The 20636-nt window shown below is 37.3% G+C and overlaps 1 protein-coding gene across 10 annotated transcripts in view; it reads left to right on the top strand.

The window, feature by feature from the left end:
* PDLIM5 (PDZ and LIM domain 5) overlaps positions 1 to 20636 on the top strand; it is a 250920-nt gene that overhangs the window by 184078 nt on the left and 46206 nt on the right. For all 10 annotated transcript variants that reach the window (XR_002825708.1, XM_023741339.1, XM_023741344.1 and 7 more), the window contains one exon: positions 1537 to 1724. Coding sequence is in view for 9 of the 10 variants with exons in the window: in XM_023741339.1 (XP_023597107.1) it covers positions 1537 to 1724 (188 nt within the window). In the remaining variant the exon portion in view is untranslated. The remainder of the gene's footprint in view (positions 1 to 1536; positions 1725 to 20636) is intronic.

The following is a 20636-nucleotide window of genomic DNA, read 5'->3' as shown; positions in this document are numbered from 1 at the left end:
AGGCTTTGGAGAAATTAGGCATTCTTATTCACTTGGTAATATAGTGGACATGATTGAATTTAAAATTTCTTTTTGATGAAATAATCTCTGCATAACCCACTGCTGTCTAGTGGATTCCAACTCATAGCAATCCCATATGGTTTCCAAGGCTGCTCTATGGAAACAGACTGCCACATCTTTCTCCTGTGGAGCTGTTGGTGATTTCAAACCGCTGAACCACGTTGACTACCTCTGTAGAAAGAGACAATGGAAAAACTCAGTATCATCAGTCAGAACAAGGCCAGGTGCCAACTGTGGAACAGACCATCAATTACTCATAGGCAAGGTCAAGTTGAAGGTCAAGAAAATTAGAACAAGTCCATGAGAGCCACAGTATGACCTTGAGTATATCCCACCTGAATTTGGAGACCATCTCAAGAATAGATTTGACTCTTTGAACACTAATGACTGAAGACCAGACGAGTTGTGGAATGACATCAAGGACATCATATATGAAGAAAGCAAGAGGTCATTAAAAAGAACGAAAAGACAAAAATGGATGTCAGAAGAGACTCTGGAGATTGCTCTTGAATGTAGAGTAGTTAAGGCAAAAGGAAGAAATGATGAAGTAAAAGAGCTGAACAGAAGATTACAAAGGGCAACTCAAGAACACAAAGTAAAGTATTATAATGACATGTGCAAGACCTGTTGTACATAAGGTCACTGTGAGTTGGAACCGATCGACAGCACCTCACAACAAGTATTATTATTTATTATTATTATACTTAAAAGAAATACCCTGTATTATAGTATTGTATAATTCCAAAACGCATATTTTATAATTTAAGCTACCTCAAATTATTATTTTTCTAGAAATGATATATATGTAATTATAAATAACATATATTGGTAATATAGGACATGTGATCTTATAAACCAAACTGTAACCAGAACAGATGAAGCCTCTTGTTAAGTAAGTAACACTGTTTGGAAGAACACGTGATAGTCCTGTCTCTTAGGGCAGAGATGTCTCCTGTTTTGCTACTTTGTGGCCAGTGCATATCACAGTGTCTGGTATAGAGTAGGTGCTTAAATATTTATGGAATGAATGAGTTAATACGTGAATGAGAAAGAGTAACTGATGAGATGTCAGGGAAACTTAGTGCATAAAATAGTAGAAGAATGTGGGAATGGGAAGCATCTGTGCCATTTCATAGATGTTATCGGGGTTCTCCAGTAATTGTTTTAACTAGAATACTGTTCTGACATGTTGAGATACAGAGTAATAAGGGGAGAAAATTAGCTTATGTGAAAGGGATTGACTGTATAAGCTTTTCAATAGCTTAGTTTCTCATGGTAGACCTTTTAAAGAGAATTTCCAAAGTATAGAATGAATGCCGTCTGACTCTTCTTTTTTAAAAAAACTCAATTAATTAACTTGTTTTGTTTTACTTAAAGATATAATGGATTGAGAGAGAAAAAAAAAAAATAAAGGAATCATTGCCGATTTAGAATGCTTCCACATCACCAAAAATTGTTTTCTTATGTCCTTTACAGCAACATCCAGGAGCCGTCTCAGCAATTGCCTTCCTTTGTAACCTCAACAAGGAGCATGCCCAAGAGCCTGGAAAGTTCAGCCTCTGCCAGACCAGATGTGGCCAGCCCCGCAACTGCTGCTTCCTTCAAGTCTCTGGCTTCCACCAACGTTATCAAGTCACCAGGTTGGCAACAACCAAATCAAGCAGGTATTCCAAATAAGTCTCTTGTTTTTTGCTTTTTTTAAGTATAATTATGAAAATATGTTCTGGGATATATGATAGAAATTACTGATGAAATCCATTCTCAACTGCCTGAGATTTAGAAAGGACTGTAAAGAACAGCTATAGCTGTTTTTCTCTTACAGTTATCTTGTAAGCGTTCTCTCTCTATTTGATACCATTCCATGTGCTATTCATAATTATGAAATTGGGCATTTCCTTGTTTCCCAGCCTATTCAGAAAGCACATGTGAATAGTAAATTTGAGGTCTTTCTTAAGGGACTATATTGTTGGAAGGTGTTTTAGTCTGGGTTCTGTAGGGGAGCAAAACTAGTTAAGCATATGTATAGATATATAGAGAAAGATTTACTTCAAGGAGATGGCTCCTGCAATTGTGAAGAAATGACTCACACAATTGTGGGGGCTGGCAAGTCCCAAATCAGTGGGTCAGGTGGCAGGCTGAAGACCTCTGTTGGCTCACTAGCTGATGAACCCTAAATCTTTAGGTCAGGCGGCAGGTGAAGTTCTGAAGGCTTATGTCCCAGGAACTGGAGTTCAGGCAACGAGAAGAGTACAGGGTCAAGAGATAAAGAACTTTGCCAAAACATTCACTTATGTAGTGGAGGCAGGCCACACACCCCCAAGGAAAGTCCACTTTTAACTGATTGGCTGCTCACATCGGATCACAAATGGAAGGTGATTATGTAAACCAAAACCAAACCTGTTGCCACTGAGTTGATTCCAATTCATAGCGACCCTATAAGACAGAGTAGAACTGCCCCATAGGGTTTCCAAGGAGCGGCTGGTAGATTCAAAGTGCTGACCTTTTGGTTAGCAGTCATGGCTCTTAACCACTGCGCCACTAGGGCTCCAAGAAATCACTAGCCTAGCCAAATTAACACGTAACATTAAGCATCACAGAAGTTTATCCTTATAAATACATTACTTTAGTTTTTGATAATATGTACAAAATAACAACAAAAGTATCTATTGCCATCAAGCAGTTCAAGAAAAGATCTTGTAATTCTTACTGTCTGAAGATTTATGAGACAGTAGGGAAAGAAAGATGGACTTATGGCGACCCCATGTGTTACAGAGTAGAATTGCTCCGTGAGGTTTTCTTGGCAGTAAACTTTATGGAAGCAGATCACCAGGCCTTTCTTCCACAGTACCTCTGGGTGGGTTCAACCAGCCAACCTTTAGATTAGTGGTCGAGGTCACCATGAGTCTGACTCAGTGGCACTGGATTCAGTTTGATTAAGGGAAGAAGGACACAGTACTAGAAAGAGAATATTTGCATGGTTGAATGGAAAGACTTGGGCTCAATCTGAAAACCTATGTTCTCGTTGACTTCTACATATAAATAGCTTTAAAGAAAGTCACTTAACTTCTTCGACCCTCAGTTTTCTCATCTGCAGATTGAAGGGAGACCAAATGATCTCATGTTTCTCCCCACATGAACCAAGCGTATGATTATTTAAAGTACTTCTCTCAGCAGGAAGATGAGACAATAGTTAAATGTTGCTAATTCCCAAACTCAGCCTTCACCTCTTCTCACTCTTGATGCACTTCCTGGATGAACTCCTATCCACGTTCCTTTTACCATCTAAACAAAAAAAAAAAAAACACCAAACCTGTTGCTGTTGAGTCGATTCCGACTCATAGGGTCGCTATGAGTTTTCCCACCTAGCCATTAATTCATAATTGACAGGCCTCTCTATACTGAACTCCATATCCCCAAACCCATTGACCTGCTTGCTGTCTCCAGGTGGCACCTCAAATTCAGTATGCCCAACTCAGGATATCATTACTTTTCTCTGAGTGGCCTATCCACTCAGTTACCAAAGCTGCAATATAAACTTGAGGATCCCCCACAGCACACACACATATTCTATCAATAACCAACGCATGATGACTTCACTTCTTAGTATATCAGATTTCTACTCTCTTCCCTCTTGTCAGACCCTTCACCTTGGTTTGTGCCCTTATCATTGCAGACATCTTCTAACTAATTTCTTTGTCGTCTTCTCACCCCTTCAGTCTGTCCATCATAAAGCAGCAAGCAACCTTTCCAGAACTCTGATGAGATCATGTTACTTACTCCCTTGCTGCAGATACTTTACTGCATCTCTCCATCTTTAATATATCATTTAAGATCATTTTTACTTTGGCCCTTGCTGACTTCTCAACCTAATCTCCTGCTGCTCCCCAATTTATAACCTGTGTTACAGTTGTAGTAACCCATCTACAATTACTGAGACATGTTGTGTTACCATGCAGTTGAAAGTTATGGTCCCTCTTTGTAGAATGCACTTCTTCATCTAATTTCCCTATCTAATTTCTAGTTGTTCCCCATCAGTTTTGGGATGAGTATTAATTTAATGCACAAGGGACTACTTTTCAAAATGTGATAGCTTTAAGAATGGAGCATTTATTATTCTTTAAGAATATTTTTGACATTTGTAGAGTGTAGTCCCCCACTGGATTTTTAGATCATTTAATTAGGAATCTGTCTTTCTTTTTTTTTTAATTCTCCGCAGGGTTTATTTAGACACTAAATAATTCATTTATTTTAAATAAATTCTCTTTTAGGAAAACAAAAACATCATTTATACAGTTATAATTTACTTCATAGTGCATTTTGGATAGTTTTGAATTTCAGTTACATGTTGCTAATTTTGCAAAGAAACTAGAAATATTTGTGTTGTGAGGGAAAGAGGATAGGTCATTGCATATGAGCTAGAGTATTTTAAAGGAAAGACTTTTATTACTTTTGAAAACAGTATTCAGACAAATATCATTAGGCTTTGAAATTTCTAGATTATTAATTGACTTTCCAATACCTATTACTCTCTTGAAAAAAAATGCTAACAGAGCTCAGCCCTGTCCATTTGAATTATTTTCATTTACTTAAAAGCCTATATTTGACAATGGGTATTTGCTGTAATTATTTTGTATGTGCATTAGAATACAGAAAGTAACTTTTCAGAAAAAATTCCTTTGATATGGTAATTGGAAGGGAACAGGAGAATGTATCTTAAAATAATTCTTCAAGGAAAAGACTAAATTTATTAGATAGAAGCTGAAGGGAGGGCGTAAAGTATATGTACTAATTATGGAAGTTCAGAAACTTATGGTCAAAATACTACTCTGCCTCTTAAAGTGAAAAGGAAAAATTCAAATATATGTGAAAGTCCTAGAGAACACAGTACAGCAAAAGTACCTCAAGAGGGCAATAGAATCCTTCTTTCTCTGAGTCTTATTTGTTGCCATAATCAAAGCAGGCAAATAGCAATAACCAGGATGCAGCTGGTTAGTATTTAAAATATTATATTTTTTCCAGAAAATATAAGTGAATTTAATATGAGAAATACTGTAACAGTATAAAATATTAGCATTAAAAAACAAAATCTGTCTTCCCATTGTGAAGTCACAGTTGCATTACAGCATGGTGCTCAGCTCAAATCAGAAAATATTTGCTGAACATGGAACATTCTCCAAATAGACCACGTATAGGCCATAAAGAAAACCTTAACAGAATCCAAAGCATCAAAATATTACAAAGCATCTTCCCTGACCATAAAGCCATAAAAGTAGAAATCAATAACAGAAAAAGCAAGGGGGAAAAAATCAAACACATGGCACAGCATCTTGCTCAAAAACTGCTGGGTTATAGAAGAAATTAAGGATGGAATAAAGAAATTAACAGAATCAAATGAGAATGAAAACACATCCTACCGGAACCTTTGGGACACAGCAAAAGCAGTCCTCAGCAGTCAGTTTATACAATAAATACACACATCCAAAAAGAAGAAAGGGCCAAAATCAACACATTCACCATGCAACTCGAACAAGTAGAGAGAAAGCAGCAAAAGAAGCCCTTAGGCACTAGAAGAAAGGAAATAATAAGAATTAGAGCAGAATTAAATGAAATAGAAAAACAATTGAAAGAGTTAACAAGACGAAAAAGGTAGTTCTTTTAAAAGATCAACAAAATCGATAAACCATTGGCCATACTGACAAAAGAAAAACAGGAGAGGAAGCAAATAACCATTGTAAGAAATGGGATGGATAATATCACAACAGACCCAACTGAAATTAAAAGAATCATAACAGAATACTATGAAGAATTGTACTCTAACAAATTTGAAAACCTGGAGGAAATGGACAAATTTCTAGAAACTTACTACCTACCTAAACTGACAGAGGTAGAACAACTAAATAAACCTATAACAAAAGAAGACATTGAAAAGGTAATTTAAAAACTCTGAACCAAAAAAAGCCTGGCCTGGATAGTTTCACTGGAAAATTCTACCAAACTTTCAAAGAAGAGTTAACACCACTGCTACTAAAGGTATTTCAGAGCATAGAAAAGGATGGGATACTCCTGAACTCATTCTATGAAGCCAGCATAACCCTGATACCAAAACCAGGTAAAGACACCATGAAAAAAGAAAATTAGAGAACAATATCTCTCATGAACATTGACACAAAAATCCTCAACAAAATTCTAGCCAGTAGAATTCAACAACATATCAAAAAAGTAATTCACCATGATCAAGTGGGATTTATACTAGGTATGCAGAGATATTTCAACATTAGGAAAACAATCAATGTAATCCATCACATAAATAAAAGACAAGAAATAAGAACCACATGATGTTATCAATTGATGCAGAAAAGGCATTTGACAAAGTCCAACACCCATTCCTGATAAAAACTCTCAGCAAAATAGAAATAGAAGGGAAATTCCTCAGCATAATTAAGGACATTTATACAAAGCCAACAGCCAACATCATCCTAAATGGAGAGAATTTGAAAGCATTCCCTTGACAGCAGGAACCAGACAAGGATGCCCTTTATCACCACTCTTATTCAGCATTGTGCCGGGGGTCCTAGCCAGAGCAGTTAGGCTAGAAAAAGAAATAAAGGGCATCAAAATTGGTAAGGAAGAAGTAAAAGTATCTCTATCTGCAGATGATATGATCTTATACACAGAAAACCCCAAAGAATCCACAAGAAGACTACTGAAACTAACAGAAGATTTCATCAAAGTATCAGGATACAACATAAACATACAAAAATCAGTTGGATTCCTCTACACCAACAGAAAACTTTTTTACAGTAGCCCCCAAGGTTATAAAATACTTAGGAATAAATCTAACCAGAGACATAAAGGACCTATACAATGAAAACTACAAGACACTACTGCAAGAAAACAGAACAGACCTGCATAACTGGAAAAACATACCTTGTTCATGGATAGAAAGACTCTCAACATTGTGAAAATGTCTATTCTGCCCAAAGCAATCTACAGATAAAATACAATCCCAATCTAAATTCCAATGGCATTTTTTAATGAGATGGAGAGACAAATTACCAACTTCATATGGAAAGGGAAGAGGCCCGAGATAAGTAAAGCATTACTGAAGAAGAAGAACAAAGTGGGAGGTCTCACCCTACCCGATTTTAGAACCTATTATACCGCCATGGTAGTCAGAACAGCCTGGTACTGGTACAACAACAGATACATAGACCAATGGAATAGAATTGAGAATCCAGACATAAATTCATCCACCTGTGAGCAGCTGATATTTGACAAAGGCCCAAAGTCCGTTAATTGGAGAAAAGACAGTCTCTTTAATAAATGGTGCTGGCATAACTGAATATCCATCTGCAAAAAAATGAAACAAGACCCATACCTCACACCATATACAAAAAAATAACTCAAAATGGATCAAAGACCTAAATATAACATCTAAAACGATACAGATCATGGAAGAAAAAATAGAGACAAAGCTAGGAACCCTAATACATGGCATAAATAGAATACAAACCATAAGTAACAATGCACAAACACCAGAAGAGAAACTAGAAAACTGGGAGCTCTTAAAAATCAAACACTTACGCTCATCAAAAGACTTGACCAAATGAGTCAAAAGACAACCTACAGACTGGGAAAAAATTTTTGGCTATACAAACCTGATCAGCCTCTAATCTCTAAAATCTACAAGATACTGCAAAACCTCAGCAACAAAAACACAAATAACCCAATTAAAAAATGGGCAAAGGGTATGAACAGGCACTTCACCAAAGAAGGCATTCAGGCAGCTAACAGACACATGAGGAAATGCTCATGATCATTAGTCATTAGAGAAATGCAAATCAAATATACGAGATACCATCTCACCCCAACAAGGCTAGCATTAATCCAAAAAACACAAAATAATAAATGTTGGACAGGTGGTGGAGAGACTGGAACACTTACACACTGTTGATGGGAATGTAAAATGGTACAGCCACTTTGGAAATCAATTTGGTGCTTCCTTAAAAAGCTAGAAATAGAGGCACCATATTATCCAGGAACCCTACCCTGCTCCTTGGTATATATCCCGGAGAAATAAGAGCCATCACACAGATATATGCACACCCTTGTTAATTGCAGCACTGTTCACGTTAGCAAAAAATGGAAACAACCTAGATGCCCATCAACAGATGAATGGATAAATATATTATGATATATTCACACAATGGAATACTATGCAACAATAAAGAATAGCAATGAATCTGTCAACATCTTATAACATGGAGGAATCTGGAAGGCATTATGCTGAGTGAATTTAGTCAGTCGCAAAAGGACAAGTATTGTATAAGACCACTGTTACAAGAACTCAGGAAAAGGTTTAAACACAGAATAAAACATTCTTTGATGGTTACCAGGATGGGGAGGGAAGGAGAGGGGTATTCACTAACTAGATAGTAGACAAGAGTTTTCTTACGTGAAGGGAAGGACAGCACACATTACAGGGGAAGTTAGCACAACTGGACTAAACCAAAGCTAAGAAGTTTCCTGAATACAGCCAAACACTTCGAGAGATAGAGTAGGGGGGGAGAGTAGGGGAGATTGTCTGGGGACTATGTTTTCAGGGGACATCTAGGTCAATTGGGAGGAGGGGTGGGGCCAAGATGGCAGAGTAGTCACATGCTTCTGGTGGACCCTCTTAAAACAAAGACCTGAAAAAACAAGTGAATCGATTGTATGCAAGAATTTAGGAGCTCTGAACATCAAAGGCAAAGTTGAGGAACCGGACTGAGTGGCAGGGGGAGGGAGAGACAGTTCAGAAGCAGCAAGGAGTTGCCAGACCTGACCCAGCGAGAGCCTGGGCCTGATCAGCTCGGGGGTGAACAATGAGGCAGGCAAGCAGCCATGCCCGGGCGGTGTATTCCACACTGGGAGAGACCCAGAGGCAGAGAATCTACTCAGCCACCCAGAACCAGTGAGAAGCAGCCCTCGATCAGCAAAAGATAAGTAATTGTGTCCGGCCTACGGTGTGGATCGAAACACCCCCTTTAGGGAAAAACCTCTCTCCCAGTTACCTCCCTGCTTCCTGCTCTGCACTGGATCCCAGACTGGCTTCAGCAATTGCCGAGTCCCCTGGGCCAGAAGTAGGATCCATCACACACCCTGAGCCATTCTCCCGACCTTAGAGAGTGAACAAATTAACAAACGGAATAAAAAAAAATGCCGGCTCCCCTAAGCCAGGAACTCAGGGTAGACACAGCTTCTTTGCCTAGGCACAGGCATAACGGATCCATAAACTTTGAGTGCCTTTCCTCTTGCATAGACTTGTGTGGGCCCATTTCAACAGCGTAGGCCCTCATTACCGCTGTACAACAGGGTATATACCTGAAGTTTAACTTCAGCTGTTTCACCTGTGAAGTGACAGGTTCATGACATTTGACACTGTTCTGCCCATTAAGAAGGGTCTTCACCTACCTACATCAGGGGCCTGAAGACTGGAGGCTCCACCTATGCCACCTAGCCACCTATGATAGGGGCTCAGGAATAAGAGATGCCCCCGAGTCCTTAGAGCCAACAGTACTGGGTGCTTATAGTCCAGCTGCAAAACCCACCCACCTACATGCTTTAGGGAACAGGGACACATCTTCCTGGACACTCAGGGGTGGCTGTCAGCCCCCTGCCTTGCTCAGAGTGTATCCCCCTGCTGCAGCCAGATGCCTGTGGCTACACCAATCATCCGTGCCTGTCTAGGACTGTAGATGAGAGCCTGCACCACACTCTTGGTGGCTATCTACCTGGGCACCTGAGCTGAAACCATACAGGAGGAGTGGGCAGACTCCTGAGCTCACATACCTAGTAACAGATCTAACCACCTGGTGACAGGACATTAGCGCTTCAAAGGTGCCACTAATCAAACTAGCTCACAGGAGCACCCTATTTGGGTATATCAAAACAAAACAAGAAGCTAGGACACAGTAAGCAAACATAAAATAAATAGATATAATAACTTATTGATGGCTTGGAGACAACAGTCAATATCAAATCACGTAAAGAGACAGTCCATGATGGCTTCAGCAAGCTCCCAGAATAAAGAATCTAGAAATTCTCCAGAGGAGGAAAATTTACTGGAATCACTGGAGGCAGAATACAAAAGATAAATATACAGAACTCTTCAAGAGATTAGGAAGGAAATTAAACAAAAAGCAGAAAACACAATAGAGGAAATTAAAAAGATTTAGAAAAGAGCATAATGACAAATTTAACAGGCTGCAAGAATCCAGACAGCAGTCAGAAGTCCAGAAGATTAACAATAAAATTTCAGAATTAGACAACTCAATAGAAAGTCATAGGAGCAGAATTGAGGCACTGGAAGTCAGAATTAGTGAGATTGAAGATGAAACACTTGACACCAACTTATTTGAGGAAAAATCAGATACAAGGATTTAAAAAATGAAGAAACCCTAAGAATTATTTGGGAGTCTATCAAGAGGAATAACTTATGAGTGATTGGAATACCAGAACGGGGGGGATAACAGAAAATACAGAGAGAATTGTTGAAGGTTTGTTGGCAGAAAGCTTCCCAGATATCGTGAAAGATGACAAGATATCTATCCAAGATGCTCATCAAACCCCACATAAGGTAGATCCCAAAAGAAAGTCACCAAGACATAATCAAACTTGCCGAAATCAAAGGTAAAGAGAGAATTTTAAGAGCAGCTAGGGACAGACGAAAAGTCATCTGCAAAGGAGAGTCAATAAGAATAAGCTCGGACTACTCAGCAGAAACCATGCAGGCAAGAAGGCAATGGGATGACATGTATAAAGCCTTGAAGGAAAAAAATTGCCAGCCAAGAGGTATATATCCAGCAAAACTGTCTCTTAAATATGATGGCGAAATTAGGGCATTTCCAGATAAAGACAAGTTTAGGGAATTTGCAAAAACCAAATCAAAATTACAAGAAATACCAAAGGGAGCCCTCCGGTTAGAAAATCCATAACATCAGATAACAACCCAACGCTAGAACACAGGACAGACCAACCAGATAACAACCCAGATAGGGAAGTCACAAAAATAAACCAAAGCCAAAACACTGAAAATAGGGAAACAGATGTCAATATGTAAAAGACGACAACATTAAAACAAAAGAGGGACTTAAAAAATGTAGACATAGATTTTTCATATGGAGAGGAAGTTGAGGTGATATAAAGAAATAAAAGACTGGCATAAACTTAGAAAAATAGGGGTAAATATTAAGGTAACCACAAGGGAAACTAACAATCATACAAGTTGAAGTAAAAAACTAGGAAAATATAAAGACTCAGCAAATACAAAACCAACAACAATGAAAAAGATGAAAAGAAGACACGAAGAAAAACAACTCAGCACAGAAAATTAAGTGGAACAAAGACTGTCAACAACACAGAAAAAAAGACATCAAAATGACAGCACTAAACTCATGCCTATCAATAATTATGCTGAATGTAAATGGACTAAATGCACCAATAAAGAGACAGAGTGGCAGATTGGATAGGCCAGTTGGCATAACTTCTGCATCCCACTTTGGTGAGTGGCATCTGGGGTCTTAAAAGCTAGCAAGCGACCATCTAAGACACATCAATTGGTCCCAACCCACCTGGAATAAAGGAGAGTGAAGAACATCAAAGACACAAGGAAAGTATTAGCCCAAGAGACAGAAAGAGCCACATAAACCAGAGACTCCATCAGCCTGAGACCAGAAGAACTAGATGGTGCCCACCTAACACCAGTGACCACCCTGACAGGGAACACGACAGAGACTCCCTGATGGAGTGGGAGAAAAGTGGGTTGTAGAACTCAAATTCTAGTGAAAAGACCAGACTTAATGGTTTGACTGAGACCAGGGGTACCTTGGAAGGCATGGCCCCTGGACTCTCTTTTAGCCCAAAACTAAAACCATTCCCCAGGCCAACCTTTGAGACAAAGATTAGACTGGCCTATGGGACATAAAGTGATACTCATGGAGAGTGTGCTTCTTCTTAGCTCAAGTAGATACATGAAACTAAATGGGCAGCTCCTGTCCAGTGGTGAAATGAGAGGGCAGAGAAGGTCAGGAGCTGGTTGAATGGACACAGGAAATCTGGGGTGAAAGGAGGAGTGTGCTGTCACAGTATAGGGAGAGCTCCTAGGGTCACATAACAATGTATGTATAAATTTTTGTATGAGAGACTAACCTGAATTGTGAAACTTTCACTTAAAGCACAGTAGAAAAAAAGAAATTATTTGCTCTGTTCCTGCTGTTTTTCTTGCTGTAGGTGCTAAAACTGACATTTAATAAGTTATTATGTTATGTAAAAGTTACTTATTTACACTGTTCTGTAAAAATCCTCTGTATAAATACACAATGACCAGCCACTCAAATTCTTTTTTTCTGCCCTGCTCAGCAATATACCATATTTTAAAAAAACTCAGAATCTACTCTAATTTAAAAGTAGTCTGTAGTAAATAGTTTCAAGAGCTTCCTAATACAAATGAAAAAGTTCTTTGATTTAGAAGGTGATAGCTATTTCATTATGGGTTCTTTTGTTCTTCACAATTCACCTATGAAAACTATAATGCCAAGCAAAGGGATGCAGAAGCTGGAAAGGTGAGTTGCAGGACTAGTGTGGACTCATATAAAGCATTAATGCAGGTGGCATTGCTTCCCTCACGTGGAGAGCTTCAGACTTCTCTCTCAATAATTCATAACTGTGCTCTAGTATCAGCAAATAAAGGGGAAAAAAGTAGATTTTGCCCCCTCTCCATCACCAAATATTGACTATTACCAGTAATGTCATTTTTAAACAGTCGGGTAGGGATGTGGGAATGGATCAGAATTACTAAATTGCAGTCGGTGACCCATGTAGTTGATTCTGTAATCAGTTTAATAGATCATAGCCAGCTTTTTTTTTTTTTAAATGAAATAGAACAGAATAGAAAATAGCAGAGTATGTTTCACATAGCACAGTTCTAGTCTGACACATGGGGTCACCATGAGTCAGTTAACTTGACAGCAACTGATTGGGTTGTTGATTGGTTAATATTTTGTGAAAATGTTGTGTTAGTTTATATATATATGTATATAAGTAAAATGTGTATATACACACATATTTTGGTCAAAAGGTTAAGTGTATTTCTTACTATGTATTACAGTGGAAAAAAAACAACAAGATCAAGAAAGAAAAAAAAAAGATTACATTGAGAGGGCTGGTTGAAATTTTAAGTCTCACCAGTGTTTTCTGAGCCTCTCATGGGTTTCTGTTACCTCCACTGAAGTTCTGACTTTAAATCTTAGATCATTTTGCTTGTGGTATCTTATAGCCTGTGTTACCTAGAAGTCTTTCAAGAGCACCGTAATGCTGTATCAGTTGATAAATAGGAACTAGATGAGTATGTTAACAGCATTAGACTTTAGATTGGATCATCTTTCTCAGGCATATAGTTGAACATACACTACCACCACACACACAAGCTTCCCAGTGACTGACAAAGAGCTGAACATTTAGAATGCGAAGTGTTCAAAAGTTCAGAGTCCGGATGAAAGTATTAAGATACAAAAGAAGTAAGAACCCAAGCTTGAGTTTATGTAAGCTAGAAATACTACTTCCTACTTGCCTTGTGTCTTTGGTAATACTTAACTGATTTAGATGCAATAATCCCTTTAGAAACATTGACTTGAATCTAGAAAAATGTATAAAAAGTGATTTTTTTGGTTATTTTTCAGAATCAGAGATTTGTACTTTGTAAACTTATATTTGAATTCACTATATTTGTATGTATATCAGATTTTTTATGTTCAAAGCCTTCATATTGTACGTAATTAATGAGTAGTTAGATAGGTATTTTCAAAACCTTTGTAAATTTAATGATAAAAGTTTAAATCTATGTTCCTATGTGTTACACTGCTTTAGGTAGTTGTCTTAATTCACTATATAATATTTTTCCTAAGTTTTGTTTAGGTTATGAGTACCAGATTAGGTAAATATATTTTATTAGATGCAAATATATGTATAAAATATTACTATCTTACCTAACATAGTCAAGTGCTTATCATATATCCAGTCTCGAAATCATAAAGAGCCATTATGTATTGGCAGCATGTCAGTTTTATAGTTTTAGTTTAATTACATACAAAATATGAATTATTAATTCATTAGAATATAAGCAGCGCCCCTCTAGATCAGGCCATTATTCTTCAAATCCAGTTTTCTGACTTGTGGTCCTGAGGAATAAGAATAACTTCTTCACGGGGTATGAATTCCAGAAGATTAGAGATATTCCCAAATGGAGTATTTTTGAGCCTCTAATTTCTTCGTCTATTAAAATAAGGATCTAAATAATGTCCCTTGTAGCATTGTTGTAAATGAAAAATATCAAAGTGCTTGGTACATAGAGGGTATTCAAGAAAGGCTGTGTTTGTACCCTTTTATCCCTTTTAGTGATAGCATTAAACCATCCAACAAAACCATTCTCCTCATGTGACTTCCCAGCTTGAAAATGTTTTGCGTTACCTGCTGCCCACAGGTAAATTGTCTGACTTACAACCTTATGCTCACCTTCGTCTCCAGCCTGATTTTGTAATATTTTCCCTCATATTCCCTATACTCCAGTCACATTAAAGTTCATGAGTTCATATCATTCCTTGGGCACATACCTCTGTGTTTTGTTCAAGCTGCTGCTTTTATGTGAAATTCTTTTTCATCCCTTCTACCCCTGACAAACTTCTGTTCACCCTTTAGGATCAGAGGTCACCTGCTTTGTTACGCTTTCTTGAGCCCTCTAAATAGTTACCTATTCTTTCTCTATGCACTGACAAAATTTTGATGATGGCTTTATTATAGCATTCATCATATTAACTTTAATTGCTTACATAAATGTCTTTTACTACTGTTTTTAGATCTCCTTAAGGACAGGGACCAAGTCTTACTAGGCCTTTTTTAACAGCACCTAAATAATACTTGGCACAGTTGATAGGCCCTTGGTAAATGTCAGTGGGTGGACAGGTCAGTTTGTCTTATTTTGGACATCATCTTTATATGACTTGAGGGATACATGCTTCACTTGCCAAGATATTGTTCTTTCGTCCTACGAGACTTGAAATTCCCACAACAGTCATTGAATAAAGGTGGAAGTACTGTCTGCCAAAGTCTACTATTAAAAAAAATTCACATATTGCTTAAGAAAAGGGAACTTCCCTCTCCTTGAAGCATTAAACTGCGATAAGAGTTAAAGGTTGTGAATACGAGCAGTACTATTACTAGTACTATATTATTTGTTTCCAATAATTTTTAAAAATCAATAATAATAATAGATCTGAAGCCTTATGGTAAGAATTTTTTCTTTAAAAATGGGAATTTATGATGTATAAGGAACAAAGCAGTGGAATGCAGAGGGAATATTATGAATATGAGACCACTCATTTTGCTGCTATCAACAAAGTAACTTGGATACCAAGAAAAAAACAAAAAAACACCAAACTCAGTGCTGTAGAGTCAATTCCGACTCATAGCGACCCTATAGGACAGAGAGAACTGCCCCGTAGAGTTTCCAAGGAGCAGCCGGTGGATTTGAACTGCTGACCTTTTGGTTATCAGCCAAGCTGTTAAGCACTTTGTCACTAGGGCTCTCACCTCGGATAGAAAACACCAATAAAGAACATAGAAATCAGCAAAAAAAAAAAAAAAGATGCAAAGAAGAGTTAAAATTACAAGGCCCAGGTCGGAAGCCATGATGTTCTGGATCAATGGAAAGAAGGGAAAAGAGGCCCGGGTAAAGTTCCAGTGATACAACTTTGAGGTAGAATATTTATTTGTTGATAGTGGAGTCCTATTTTATGGAGGAATAAAATTTTAATGTTTATGCCTAAAGCAAAGTCCTATGTAGTCAATGACCCTTGAACATTTTTAGGAAGAGACCGAGTTGGAGAAGGAACAACATATGCAAAAACTCTGAGAGAACTTGGCTTCCTGGAGGAAGAGCAAGTAGTCAGTACATTAAGGACAGTCTAGTGACCTGAAAGAAAGTTGGATGGGATAACGGGGGCCTGGTCAGAAAGAAAGTATGGACTTGATGCTGGAAGTATGCTATTAAAAGATTTTTAAGCTGTGAAGTAGCACAGTCAGATTTGCATTGTTAAAAGATCATTACAGCATTAGTGTTTTAGAAGATTATTGTGACTGCAATATAAAGATTAACATTGGAGTCCTGGAGACCATTTAAGAAGTTGTTGAGGTAATCTAGTCTAGGATGATGATAGTGAGTATTACCCTGGGTAGTGGCGTTGGGAATGGAGAGAGTGCCTTGGGCAAGAGAGGCTGCAATGTATTTACACTTTAACCTGACTGGGATGCAGTTTTAATCATTGCTTTCCCAGGGTGCTTGACTCCTTGTGTAGACTACTAATATAGCCTCCGTTAAAACATGGTAGAGGAGTGTATTCGACTTGGACAATTTATACTTGGTTCTGAATAAGCCAGATTTATGGCACAGAAAATTGAATATATCTTTAGATTTTTTTACATAATATGTCAGGTTACAAAATGTACATCTGGATGGATTACACCTTGTAATGTACTTGAGAAATAAGTTAGATCTTAATTTTTTAACATACCTGCTCTATTTATGCAGCTTTCTCACAAGTGAGTATATTTATTTCCCTTAAATAAACATTTTCTAAACCTTGACTGTTTTTTCAATTTTTAGAGTTGCAAATATGAGATTAGCGGCTTTGGCATTATCCTAATAGCATTGGTTAACTTTGCATGAAGCATGTACTACATGTTGTCATGGAAATAAACATTATGACATGGACAAAGCATTTCTTCCAAGGCAAAAGGAGAAAAATTCTATAGAGCCCAGTTAGTCAAAAATTAAATACTCATGTTAATTTGCAAGTAATTCAGAAAGATTTTAAGTCCTTAAGGATTTTTAATTTTTTTTCATTATTTACTTGTTTTTCTTCTTTCCCACTTCCCAAATATGTTGACTTTGAGAGCATCTGTAATAATACTTAATAATATACTTGTATTATGTATTATGTTTAATAAATAACTTATAATTTCTTATTTAAAAAATTATTGCACTTTAGTCAATATCAGCTAATACTCTAGTCACCATTTTCCATAGAAAACAGTTTCACTTTATTTCACAAAGCCATTTAAAAATAAAAAGCTTTTGTGTTGGGTTTTCTTTCACAGTAGTTAGTGTTGTCTAGCTGTTCTGAAAATTTTCCTTTTGTTGTTTTTATTATCAGTTCTTATAGCATGTTAGAATAACGCTACCTTGATGCTTTCTTTAATTGTATGTACACACAACTCCTGGTTGAGCTTACTCGTATGTTCCCTGATGTTGGCAAAAAAAATACTGGTGTTGTTTTTTGTTTTTGTTTTTACTTCTGTTGTTAAATGTGTCCATGGAGGCAGGAATTCTACTTGGGAAAGTAAAAACTTTAGTTTATATTACAGTGACATACTCAATACATTAGTATTTCATCCTTTAATATTGAACGTTCTTAATTTCTGAGATGCCATATTGAACAAATATCAGTCTCCTACATTGAACTTAAGGCATCACTCCCTTTACATGAAGCACGTAATATGTGTATAAGCTATTAGTGAATTGCTTTTCTCGGACTATTGACAATGAGATTTATGAAAATTGCAGATTTTTTTTAGGGTGTAAGTTGTGTGTTTTGAATAAGCATGACTCAGGTAAGCTGTAAATAGTAAAGTTGTGATCATTTGAGGGTCACTGAGAGATACAGTAAATTTCTTTTGGTCAGTAATGGGGAACCCAAGGTCAAGAAAGGGAGAGTGTTGAATGTCATAGGGTTGACAGCCAGTGTCACAAAACAATATGTGTATTAATTGTTCAATGAGAAACTAATTTGCTCTGTATACCTTCATCTGAAGTACAGTTCAAAAAATTGAAAAAAATATTAGGCTGGACTAGAAAAAAAATTTCTTTTGGTCAAATGAAAAAGGGAAAAAGACAAACTTAATTTTCAAAATAAATACTAGTTGACTGTAGCTTCTGTTGCACCTTGTCTTGAGGATTACTCACCATCCCCATTTGAGGACTTGAAACTCATGAGTTAACTTGCAGCTGCCTAGAAGGGAACGAATTAACTTGTTTAATAGTAAAATGGTAGGTATCATCGATTAGTAGTGATAATTATAGTCTTATACTACTTTCCATTAAAAAATTATCTTTTCATTCAGAGCATATAATAATGTCATTAAAATTTAAAATTGTAATGCGCATCATTTTACCAGTGAGGTGAGAGTCTGAGAAAAGTCAAAAAAATTGTTGAGTCCGATAGTGATTGGAACCCAGTTACTTTGACTCTAAAGAGTGCATTTTCCTGTTTCACAAGATAACATCAATGAATATATTTAAAGAGGAGTAGATCTCTTAGGAAGAGCCCTGGTGGCCCTCACCTGCTAACCAAAAGGTTGGTGGTTTGAACTAACCCAGCAGTTCCATGGTGGAAAGACCTGGTGATCTGCTTCCGTAAAGATTGTAATCTAGAAAACTCTATGGGGCAGTTCTTCTCTGTCACATGGAGTGACTGTGAGTCAAAAATCAACTCGACGGCACCTAAGAACAAATCTCCTCGGAGTGGTGTAGAAAGCATTCTTGCTTTGGATAGGGAGAATAAGCTAGATGACTAGCAGCTACAGAGGTCTCCTTCAAGTAACGTTTTCTTTGTGTCTGAGCTCCAGTTTTGAGATTTAAATTGATTGGCTAACATTCTAGTTAACATGACCTTTTATCATACCCTGCCTCCTGTATGTGCTACATTTTAGCAATAAAGGAAAGCTTACTTAGTTCATTATGGACAGAGGTTTGGAGAGATCTGATAGTTTTTGCTTGTTTGTTTTTTCCAAGGAAGACTCAGATACATTCGAGAAATCTGATTAGATCAAAGACTGAGTGATGTGCATCTCAGTTATAAGTGGATATAAATTCTATATTTTATTTGAAGTCTAAAGGAGATAGGGGTGAGAAAGGAAATTACTGCTTCTACAACCATCCCAAATTTCATTGTAGACTTTATGCCAGAGCAATAAATCGAGATAACTAGATTTGCTTAGCTAAGATGGGTACATTTATTGGTTCCATTTTTTAAATTTTCTATGAATAAGTAAACTGCTACCAGTTGCATATATTTCATCTTTTCTAATAATGTTTTATTGCCATCTGCTCCCTTGCATTTGACTAAATAGTCCACTTACCTTAAAGGTCTGACTAGAGCTGTCCAGACTTGTCAAAACTGAGGTGTAAAGTATATCAGAATGCTCTGTCTCCTTATGTACCAAGGAGATTTTTGTTTAGGATTATGACTTCCAGATAGGAAAAAATAAAAGTAGCAAACATTAACTGCCTTCTTTGTTTTCTTTCTAATGTTCTTTTATTGGAATTTATTTTCATCTTGGAAGCTTTCCAGGCCTGATGCAAGTACACATGTGTGAAAGCTCTTCTTTGTCCCCATTTTTCTTTCATACTGAGATTAAAATATTAAATATTTTATAAGGGAAGATATCTAGATTTTTTTCATATATGCTTTTTATGAAGAATTATTATTTATTAATTGATGCTTATGGTTTAAACCAAGGCCTTGGTGGTTCAGTGGTAGAATTCTCACTTTCCACGCGATAGACCTGGATTTGATTCCCAGCCAATGCAATTCATGCACAATTACCACCTGTCTATGAGTGGAGGCTTGCATGTTGCTATGATGCTGAACAGGTTTCAGTGGAGCTTCCACACTAAGATGGACAAGGAAGAAAGGCCTGGTTACCTAGTTCAGAAGTTAGCCAGTGAAAACCCTATGGATCACAATGATGTGATCTATAACTGATCATGGGGATGGCGCAGGACCGGTCAGCATTTCGTTCCATTGTGCATGGGGTTGCCATTAGTCAGGGGCCAACTCTGTGGCAGCTAATAACAACGTGGTTTAAACCAGACGTAGGCAAACTGTGGCCTGTGAGTCACATCTGACCCACCACCTGTTTTTATAAATACAGTTTTTTGAAGCACAGCTATGCTCTCTTGTTTACACATTATCTATGGCTACTTTTGCACTACAATGGGAGAGTTGAATAACTGCAACAGATACCTTATGGCCCACAAAGCCTAAAATATTCTCTGGCCCTCTCAAGAAAAAGTTTGCCAACCCTGGGTTTGAACTATGGGAATAAGAAAGGTTATGTGTGATGATTCTGAACAGTAGATGCAAGCTTCATTGAGGGTCATGAGCACCTTTGGCAGCACTTATCCAGGACACTCTGATTGCATGTTTATTCATCCCCATTACTCTCTAGAAAATAAATTGTGGGGGGGGGGGTATCTTATTGTTGGATGAGTCTTCCATACCAGAAGATTTTCTAGAAATAAAACATTGTATGTAGTCTATAAATAGTTGTTGAATGTGCGAATGCTTTATTTTTAAACAAAGATTGTATATCAAGCATAATAATATTAGTTGACATTTATGAGGCATTTCTTAACACATTCTAAGAACTGTAAGTAAGCACTGTACATATACTGCCTCATTTAGCCCTCTCAACAGTATAGG

This window comes from Trichechus manatus, unplaced genomic scaffold, assembly GCF_000243295.1.
Source record: "Trichechus manatus latirostris isolate Lorelei unplaced genomic scaffold, TriManLat1.0 scaffold00178, whole genome shotgun sequence".
NCBI classification, from domain to species: Eukaryota; Metazoa; Chordata; class Mammalia; order Sirenia; family Trichechidae; genus Trichechus; species Trichechus manatus.
This window is presented reverse-complemented; position numbering and strand designations above follow the sequence as displayed.